Here is a 10,600-nt window from a genome sequence, read left to right as displayed (position 1 = left end):
AAAAAGTAAACATGCAACCTTCCATTTTGAACATTTTAATTAGAAATTTATAAAATATCATGGGCACTTTATACACATTTTACATTAGAACACTTTTACAAAATGCCAAGCCATCTTTAGCCATCTTCACCTTTCTGTATCTCATTCCCTTTTGGGGATTCAAACCCAAAAAAACACTTTTAATTTAACCACAAGAAAGAAACTGAAGGATATAAACTGCTCTAGGCGAAAAACAGTGGTGTGTGTGTGTGTTTAACTGTGTGGTGTCAGCAGTAGGGAATTTTTCTACCTGGATACTTCAAAGTAGCTTTGATTCCTAAGCTCTAATTTTGGTCAGCCTGAAAGGAAAAGTGCTTTGCATATAAGAACTGATCTCCAAGGTAAACTGAGGCACACACTGAGAGGTGTGTGTGCATGGGCATGAAGCATGGACCATAGGGGCTACGTCCCTCCAGCACCAACGACATGCCTGGGATCATAAAGCAGGTCCATCTGTCCTTGCAGAGACTGCATGTGTCCTCCGGAGAATGGGGAGGAACACGTGGTCTTGCTCGGCCACAAGGGTTACCTGGCTGGACTGCTTGTCATTCAGCTCATGGCCAGGCTGGGCCCAACTGCCCAGGTTGCCATCCTCTCTCCTCCCTCACTGCTTCTGTGTCCTTCCCAAAGCTGCCCACTCTGGTGGGCACCCTGATGCTTAGTCAAGGGAAAGCCAAGTCTCTGGCCTTCCTGCCAGCCCTCCAAATAAACTTGGGGTTGTCAGGCACTGGGAACCAATACCAACAATCCTTGGTCACCCTGTCCTTCACAGGTAGGGGGATGGCTATCATGGCAGAACAGTGGCAAATGTCCAGGCTGCTGGGTGAGCGTCAGAGAGAACCTGAGGTTATAATCCTGCATCCCCTAGCCTTGCTGAGGGGGCTGCCACTGAAACGGCCCTTCCGACTGCAGCCTGCCATTCCAGGGGCACAGACAGAGGGCAGGAGGCAGGGCAAGGAGCCAGGCAGGTGGATGGTCCCCATGTCCTTCAGGTGCTCACCTTCATGCAGGAGCTAAGTGGCCCTTGTGCCGCCCCTTCCACCTCTGCAGTGAAAGGCCTCAGTTCTGGAAATCAAAGCTCTGAGTGGGACATGGAGATGCCCAGGAGTGGAGAGTGCTAGTGATTTACATACTCATCACACAGCCCTGAAAAGAGCAAACCTAGTTCACAGCAGGGTGAAGAAATGCACAGTGTGTTTCTCATTTCAAGGGAGAGAAAGCTTCTGCTGGACCAGAGATGGGACTTGTTCCAGGATGTCTGAAGTAACTGTAATGTTCTCCTGAAATTCAGGGCTAAGGCAAAAAAAAAAAAAAAAAAAAGTAAACAACACGTACCAGAACCCTCAGATTTTTCTACAAGTTACTTCCCAATGGCTTTGGAGGTGCTTAGAAGATACCCGAGTTGTGTTGAGCAAAACTGGAAAGAATTGGTTTGTCTCTGAGGGAAAAACACTGAACCCCACAGGTGTCCACTGGGCTCCCAGTGGACATCAGCAAGATGGCAGTTCTCAGAAGACCACAGTGAGGTAGCCTTAGTCCTGCTAAGTCTCCAGAAACGCTCTTCTTAGGATAAGTGCTCCTTATACCCTTCTCCACGGGGCATTGCTGTTGCAGGGATTGTGGTCACCACCTGATTCTGAAACACAAATATCTTGATTCTTTGAAACACCCAGAGGAAGACGAGTAGGATACTGACATACTGGACCCAGGCAAACTTCATCATTTCCCAGAATCCTGGCTGATAAGTAGAGACAGTTAAGGAGTCACAAGTCACATGCTCTAAATGTGAAAAGAAAATCTAAGTTAGAGACGGTTGTTTCTGAGATTCCTGAAAAGGAGGAGGGAGAGGAAGAGGAGTTGAACTGCTGTCACTTAGACACCTAGAAGGAATCTGATCTGTTGAACTTGGCCAAACTGTAAAACCAGTTGCATTTGATTTGGACTGTATAAACTACGCCTGATCACCAACCTCCTGGAGAGATACCTACACTGAATTACTAGATTCGTCATCAGCTAGAGACATCTGTTAACCAGCTCTCATCCATCATGTACTGTGCTGAAACCTTCTAGACATGGAAACTCATAGTAGCCCTCATAAACCCCTGCCTAACCCCACCTGGACGGCACACAGGTCCGCTGCTTGCTAGATTTGCATGTCCCAAATTGCAATTGCTAAGACTTCAATTAAAGCATCTTCTCTTTTGTTTCTCTGCAGTGTTGATTTTATTTCTTACTACTTGGCGTAAGTCAAAGTTAAGCCAAGGTTTGGGTCACACAGGAAATGGGTAGGGGGTTACAAATATCCTTAAGATAAATGGGGTAAAATATGAATAAGATATAATTTTGAAGGATTCTAAGCTAGAATTCCTTGCAAAGAAATACAAACAAGAAACAAACTTTCTTTCCTGTATGAACAACAGATAGACACAGTCATTTGTGTGGGGCTACAACACTGCATTGATTTCCAATCTAAGGCTTCCCACCTCTGTTCCTATATGGGACAAGCAAGGAATAATTACTATTTGGAAACTGAGCTACCATCAACTCTTTCACCAAAAGGATATGAAATAACTTCCACCGGGTAGCGGATGACAGCATTAATCACAAAGGGAGCTTCAGCGGCCCTGCCCACCAGCCAGATGGGGTTGGGGTCATTCAGAATGGTGGTAACTGCAATGCAATCATTAACCATTAATCAGGCTGGCCTTTCCCCTCCCAGGGCAGGGCTGAAAAGATGCTTTAACTCCTATGGGACAGCCTGTGGTTCGGAACAGAAAGAAATCATTCACAAGGAAAAAGAATCAGACCTGCAAAGCAGAGCATACATTATTTGCTAAACACTTCTATGTTAAAATCCTTGTCAAACTACTTAAGTTAAAAATTGTCAAAAAGTTAGAAACAGCTTCTTTTACGTTTGCAGAGGAATACTATGCTTCCACTAAGAAGAATGCCAGAACTTTGTAGCTGTGTGAGAAAATACACAGGGAAATAAAAATAATTGGCATACAAGATTATTTCTGCACTATAATGCTTATATAAAAAAGTACTGCATATGAATAAACAGTGAAAGAAATAACAACAACAGGCTCGGCGCCTGTGGCTCAAGCGGCTAAGGCGCCAGCCACATACACCTAAGGTGGCGGGTTCGAATCCCCAGCCCGGGCCCGCCTAACAACAATGATGGCTGCAACCAAAAATGGCCAGGCGTTGTGGCGGGCCCCTGTGGTCCCAGCTACTTGGGAGGCAGAGGCAGGAGACTCGCTTGAGCCCAGGAGTTGGAGGTTGCTGTGAGCTGTAAAGCCATGGCACTCTGCCCAGGGGGACAGCTTGAGGCTCCGTCTCAAAAAAAAAAAAAAAAAAAAGAAATAACAACAACAAAAAAAGTCGATCTGTAGGCCTGTTTTTGTAGGTTGGTTTAAAACATCCTCTATTACTGCATTAATGCTGTGAGCATATTACAGAAACTCAGTAAGCAACGCTGGAAGTGCAGTCCTCCCCCTTCTGAAATGTCTGTGTTCTCTGTCGGTGATGTCTGGTTGCCAGGAACAGTTTAGGAGCCTTTAGGGAAAACCTCTGACCACGCTCCTGGGAAACATGTAGGTTCAAATGCATGCAGGGGCCTGCGAGCCGCTCTCTGCAAGGAGTGGACACACTCTGCTCTGCCTTCCAGGGGGAAGCTTGGGCTCTTCCCTTCTCCTACTGGACTGCTAATGTGGGGAGAGCTGCTCCCATTCTTTATTTTTCTGGGGCAAAAAAAAAAACCAACTTAATTAAGCTTACATTTAAAAAAAAAGAAATGCTTTGAGGAAAGGGAAGGAAAAACAAGAAAATCATCATTAACCTGATGACTCAGAGGATGGCTGGGGGAATGGTGGCAGGAGGGGGTCTAAAGATCAGGACAGAAAGGAGAGATCTGGGCAGTCTGTCGCTCCCATCACTAAGCATTCGCTATTTTGATCATAATAAGGGATCCAGTTTGGTTTGTCTCTGTTGCCCCCATAAGCCTAGACAGTCCTTGGGCAGTGGCTAAATTCCCTATGCCTCTAAACCCTATGACTCACCGTTCCTTTCCTGGTAGGCAGCAACAATGCGGGTGAGGTCGTAGTCGAAGGCAAAAGGGCTGGTCCCATTGATCACGGATACCTGGACATGGCAGGAGGACGAGGCGTGAGCACCTGAGGGGCGTCTCTCTTCTTTCTGCCCTCCTGCCTACCCAGACCCCCCTCTTGATCTGCGTGGCCGATTCCATTAGTGGGGAACTTTTCTTCCAGTATGAATAAGCTCTCGTGCAACATCTGAAGTCCATTTACTCTCAGCCTTTCCTTCTGAGGGGATGAAATAAGGGGCGAATATCCACTTTTCACAGGCTTTAAAACTATTTATAAAATAACTCTTTCACTCAAATCCTTTAATAGTTCCTTTAATTTTTTTTTAACAGTCCGTACTAACTGCTTTGTCTTTCATGTCCTCTTCTCTGGTGCTCTCTAACATCTTTATCCCTTAAAAGCTGAAATGGAGGGCAGTGCCTGTAGCTCACTGGGTAGGGCACCAGCCACATACACCATGATTGGTGGGTTCGAACCCAGCCCAGGCCTGCTAAAACAGCCAGGCGTTGTGGCCGGCGCCTGTAGTCCCAGCTACTTAGGAGGCTGAGGCAAGAGAACTGCTTAAGCTCAAGAGTCTGAGGTTGCTGTGAGCTGTGACGCACTCTACCCAGGGCGATAATGTGAGACTGTCTCAAAAAAAAAAAAGTTGAAATGGAAAGAGTACAAGTACACATAGTAAGCTTATAATCCTCTAAAGAAGGGAATTGTTTCTTACCTTATAATACCATATTCTCATCAATAAAATTAATCTTATAAATGTTCATATTAAAGGTTCCAATGATAGATTTATATGTTCTGTTTACATACATAAAATAAAAAGTGCCATTTTAAGTTTATATGTTCCCTTCACTTTATAACTGATGTTTATTACATCAGACTGACCATAAATCCCAGTTTATATGGAATGGTTCTGGCTTACAGTTGTAATAACTGATAATTCTTCTGTCACTTTAAAGGCATGTTAGCTCAACTTAGAAGGTCAATTTTATGATAAGATAAAGTTTAGAGGTGAAACCTTAGATACACGAGTTCTTGACTCGGAGAGATAGTTGCTGGTTCTGATACTTTGAAGCTTTGGGCTTTTGGGAAAGTTAATTAATCTCTGTAAGCCTCAGTTTTCAGCCCGTGCAACATGTGAGTTCATTCTTCCAAAAATTATCTTCAGAGCTTACCATGTGTGCCAGGCACTGTTTTAGGCCCTGGGGTGACAGTACACACGATGGCAGTGCTGCTGACACCGAGGTAGACAAAGAAACTGAAGATCTACCTGTAGGATGTCAGGTGGCAGTAGGAAAGGAAAGTGGGTCTGGGTGAGGGAAGGTGGAGGGAAGGGAAGACTTTCTAGAAAGAAGGGTCAGGGACACTGGAACAGGGACCTGAGTGGAGTGGTCTGATAAGCTAATAAGTGGATCCCTGGCAGAGGGAACAGCACATGCAAAAGCCCTGAGGCAGGAGCTGCTTCAGGGGCTGGAGAAACAGCAAGAATGCCAGTGTGGCTGGAATGGAGGCAGGGGGACAGTGGTAGGACAAGGGGCTGGAATGCTGAGAATGGACAAGTGCAGGCACATCAGAGATTGCTGTGATGGTGAAATGAGATACACAAACCTCTTCACTCAGGGCTGGCATATGGTATCTGCTCAATAAAGTATGGTTATTATTACTCTAACTTTGATCAGAGTATCACCCTGTCACCGAGGCTACCGAGCGACAGCCCAGTCATAGCTCACAGCACCCTCAAATTCCTGGGTTCAAGGAATCTTCCTGTCTCAGCCTCCTGAGCAGCTGGGACTACATGGCATGTCACTGGACTTGGATAATTTTTTTTTTTTTTTTTTAGACAGAGCCTCAAGCTGTCCCCCTGGGTAGAGTGCCCTGGCATTACAGCTCACAGCAACCTCCAACTCCTGGGCTCAAGCGAGTCTCCTGCCTCCGCCTCCCAAGTAGCCAGGACCACAGGCGCCCGCCACAACGCCCGGCTATTTTTTTGGTTGCAGCCGTCATTGTTTGGCGGGTCCAGGCTGGGGAATGGAACCCGCCACCTTAGGTGTACGTGGCTGGCACCTTAGCCAGTTGAGCTATAGGCGCCGAGCCTGGATAATTTTTTTTGAGAGAGAGAGAGTCTCACTTGTCACCCTTGGTAGAGTGCCATGGCATCATGGCTCACAGCAACCTCACACTCTTGGACTTAAGCTATTCTCTTGCCTCAGCCTCCCAAATAGCTGAGACTACAGGCGCCCGTCATGATGCTCGGCTATTTTTTGTTATTGTCATTGTTAGGAGGCCTGGGCGGGGACTGAATGTGTCCATTCTCTTGTATGTGCCAGTGCCGTAGCTGCTGAGTTATAGGCGCTGAGTCGGTAATTATTTTTTTAATTTTTGGTATAGATAGGTTTCACTATGTTGCTCAGCCTGAACAAGTATTATTTTTGAAATATTATACACAATCATTTAATATGATCACTTGGAATAATTGTGTGTATATGGAAGAGAGTGTATGTGTATTTCCCTAAAAGCAAGAAACAATTTAGTTCTTCTACAAACCACATTATTTTACCTTGCCTTCAGGTAGCAATGGAGGTATACCTTCTCCATATATATATATTTTACCACCTCCATATTTTGAAAAAATTTATGGCAAGGAACCACAGACACCCTCTTCTCGGCCACTCACAATGAAATTATATTTCTGCATTTCATTCCCCCTCTTCAAAGAACTCAATGAACGGTGACACACAGAAACCAAGAAGCGGGACCCCAAGCAGCATCTTACATTGTAGCGGACATCTAGGCCACCATAGCTGAGGGGCTGCCTCTGCTGCAGCCTCAGGTCTCCATTCACATACACCTGGGACCCGGGAACCGGGAAGGAGCACTGGAGAAGCGCCATGCTCTGCATCACAAACGTCGACATCCTCTGAAATCAGCGGGAGGAGAGAAAATTCCAACTGCCCACAGACCGCAAGGGCTCTGGGTTCTGAGACTCACTCATCCTGGCTGAAGCCTGATGGGCCCACACGTGGCTGGTTGAGCCAGGCAGGAAAGTTTCTGCCTGGAACCCTCTGAGCTTTGACAGTCCATGTAAATTAATATGACCCCAGCGGAAAACCTTTGATCAGCCTAAGTTAAATCCCAAACTACACCCCAGGAAAGAGTCACAACAATGTGGGTCTTCCTAGCAATCGGAAGGAAGGCCTGCCTTGGGGACTGACTCACATGTAATTGGTAGGAGAAGGTCAGCAGGAGCTGCACGCCAACGACGTGCTCCGAGGACTGCAGGGGCAGCTCCAGTTTAAAGTGCAGCATGTCCATTTTCCCATCCTGGTTCCTGTCTTCTTCTCTAGTCTAGGAAACCCAAAGAGGGCCCGTGGCCCTGGTCTTTACAAAGTCTGAGAAGAATCCACGTCACTTCTGAAGTTGACCAACAGTAACGTATAGAAAGGAAGGAGCTGGCCAACAGGAAGCATCCTTACGTTGTACATACACACCTGCGCGCACACCATGACCCACTGTCCTGCCTTACACAGTCACTGGTCTCCCTCACCACAAGAAAGACAAAAGAAGGTGTAAGTGCATCAATATAGAGAAAAAGACACGGTGTGTCCAGCCTCTGAACTTCATTCATGCTTATACCTCTCAAATGACCACCAGCCGCAATAAAGGGGAACTTAAAGTGGTGATAACAACAACAAACTTCTGGATAACATTTGTCTCTTTGGGTTGTCCCATTTGATCTGGTGGGTTTGGCACTAATATTTACTTTTCTTTTGTTATAAACATGCCTGGATTTGTACAGTGCATTTAAATAGCACATCACAATTGTCTTCTACTTCTTTACAGGGCAACTGTTTTTTTTTTGAGACAGAGCCTCAAGTTGTCCCCCTGGGTAGAGTGCTGTGGCATCACAGCTCACAGCAACCTCCAACTCCTGGGCTCAAGAGAGTTTCCTGCCTCCTCCTCCCAAGTAGCTGGGACTACAGGCCACAACCTCTGGCTATTGTTTGGTTGCAGCTGTCCCTGTTGTTTGGTGGGCCTGGGCTGGATTCGAACCTGCCACCTTAGGTGTATGTGGTTGGCGCCTTAGCCACTTGAGCCAAAGGCACCAAGCCAAGTCACCTTTTTAAAATAGAAGAAAACCTAATGCCAATCACCATACATTCTCCAAACAAACTCAACAGAAAATCAACAGGCTATATTTAAACAATCTTCCACCACAAGTGTCTTTGCTTCTGATTCTCGCCATGGGACCTCATCATTCATGCCAGGACTTGAAAGCCTTGTGCATCTTTTGGTATCAATCAATAAAATAAAAAAAGAAGCAAAGTCAAGTCAACAAAGCAGCAATACCACAGATATTTGATAAATTATGGATGGGAAAGTAATGAAACGAGACAGAGATCTCAGGAGTGACAAATTGCAGCTTAGACAGCATATGTAGACATCATTTGTAGGCATATAAAATGACTAGCAGGAAAGGACAGCTACTGAAAGCTGATCACAGCTAACACGATTCCCCCACACAACTCTGGATCTTGTTCTACTACTGATCCTTTTCACTGGAAGTTCCTACAGGATTCTACGATGGTGTAGCAAGTACTCCTATTTGAATGCCCCATTCACTGATTATTTACTTTCCATCATTACCATTACATGAGGAAGAGAATTTTGTTCTTTTTCAGGCTTTGTTGAAGAGGAAAAAAGCTTACTTTTTTTTTTGAGACGGAGCCTCAAGCTATCCCCCTGGGTAGAGTGCCATGGCATCAAACTCACAGCAACCTCCAACTCCTGGGCTCAAGCGAGTCTCCTGCCTCCACCTCCCAAGTAGCTGGGACCACAGGCGCCCGCCACAATGCTCAGCTATTTTTTGGTTGCAGCCATCATTGTTGTTTGGCAGGCCTGGGCTGGATTCGAACTTGCCACCTTAAGTGTATGTGGCTAGCGCCTTAGCCACTTGAGCCACAGGCGCCGAGCCAAGAAAGCTTAGTTTTAAGAATCTTGCTATTATTTCTTTGTGTCTAGGCTATAATGTTCTTATCTTATGCCTTGTTTTAGAGAAACCCACCCTTCTTTTTCTGTTGGACACTATTCTCTCTGTTCTATCCTGTAGCTTCCATGGTAGACAGAAGGATATCTGCTACCAGGGCTGATGATTAAGTTTCTGAGACAATCATGTATTAGATATTATGACTAGGATGAAAGAGAAGCTGCCTTGTGTCCCTGTGAGTTTTCTTCAGTTGGTACCTTGGAAGGCTTGGAAATCATTTACTGAGGAAGATGGTAGATGATGAGGTCATAAATTACTTAGGGTCATTGGCCTAGAATGAAGGGGGAAAAGACTCAGAAAAAGGAGCCTGTGTTTTGTTATTTTACTGAACAGTTTAAACGATCCAGTATTAAAAAGAATTAATGGTCTGGGCACCATAAAAGCAGGAGGTAGTCTCTGCTTGGAACCCTCACAACAGGAGCAGGGGAGGTGAGTGCAGTGCTCTCAAGAGAGTGGTTTCTGGTTATAGAGATAAGACGTTAACTAGCAGGGCAACTGGGGAGTCAACCAGTTGAGGTGAATGAACAAGTAAAACAAACAAATGAATGAAACCTAATGCTATAGCCTTGTTTCCATTATAATTTCTTATAAAAGAAATATATAAATACAAAAAAAAAATCTTCTACCAAAACTTCATGGCAGGGAATGCTAACCTAAAGTAAAACTAGCAAGCGTTTGTGTTTGGAATGAAAATAAAAAAGTTTTGTTTTCACTTTTGGGAAGGAAATATATAAACATGAAATACAAGAAGCACAGTGGGTATATAGTGCAAAGATAGGTCTATCTTTTTTTTTTTTTTTTTTTTTGGAGACAGAGCCTTAAGCTATCCCCCTGGGTAGAGTGCTATGGCATCACAGCTCACAGCAACCTCCAAATCCTAGACTCAAGTGAGTCTCTTGCCTCAGCCTCCCAAGTAGCTGGCACTACAGGCGCTGGCCACAACGCCCGGCTATTTTTTGGTTGCAGCCGTCATTGTTGTTTTCGCGGGCCCGGGCTGGATTTGAACCCGCCACCTTAGGTGTATGTGGCTTGCGCCTTAGCCACCTGAGCCACAGGCGCCAAGCTGATAGGTCTATCTTGACAGTGGCCTCTCAACCAGTCACTCTTCTCCAGAGACATTGTATCCTCAAATAAGGATAAAAATAGGTAACATGTAATGATTAGTGAGGAGCAATTCTAACACGTGTCTTCTGTTCTAGTTCTATTTTTAAAATCAATTTGAAAGGCTGGGTGGGATGGCTCACACATGTAATCCTAGCACTCTGGGAGGCTGAGGCAGGTAGATTGCCTGAGCTCACAGGTTTGACACCAGTCTGAGCAGCAGCCAGACCCTGTCTCTTAAAAAAAAAAAATAGCTGGGCATTGTGGCAGGTGCCTGTAGTCCCAGCTACTTGAGAGGCTGAAGCAAGAGAAT

At 45.4% G+C, this 10,600-nt stretch overlaps 1 protein-coding gene across 1 annotated transcript in view; it reads right to left on the bottom strand.

The window, feature by feature from the left end:
- Positions 1-1,423: 1,423 nt before the first annotated feature.
- LOC100954618 (transmembrane protein 231) overlaps positions 1,424-10,600 on the bottom strand; it is an 11,516-nt gene continuing 2,339 nt past the window's right edge. Inside the window, exons 3-7 of the mRNA XM_003791317.3 lie at positions 7,359-7,487; positions 6,916-7,059; positions 4,101-4,182; positions 2,604-2,709; positions 1,424-1,784 (exon numbers count right to left, since the gene is read on the bottom strand). Of these exons, the coding sequence (XP_003791365.1) occupies positions 1,604-1,784; positions 2,604-2,709; positions 4,101-4,182; positions 6,916-7,059; positions 7,359-7,487 (642 nt within the window). The 3' untranslated portion in view covers positions 1,424-1,603. The remainder of the gene's footprint in view (positions 1,785-2,603; positions 2,710-4,100; positions 4,183-6,915; positions 7,060-7,358; positions 7,488-10,600) is intronic.

Source organism: Otolemur garnettii, unplaced genomic scaffold (genome assembly GCF_000181295.1).
Source record: "Otolemur garnettii isolate 467f Iridium unplaced genomic scaffold, OtoGar3 scaffold00047, whole genome shotgun sequence".
NCBI classification, from domain to species: domain Eukaryota; kingdom Metazoa; phylum Chordata; class Mammalia; order Primates; family Galagidae; genus Otolemur; species Otolemur garnettii.
Note: the sequence above shows the minus strand (reverse complement) of the source record. Positions and strands in the feature narration are given on the sequence as shown.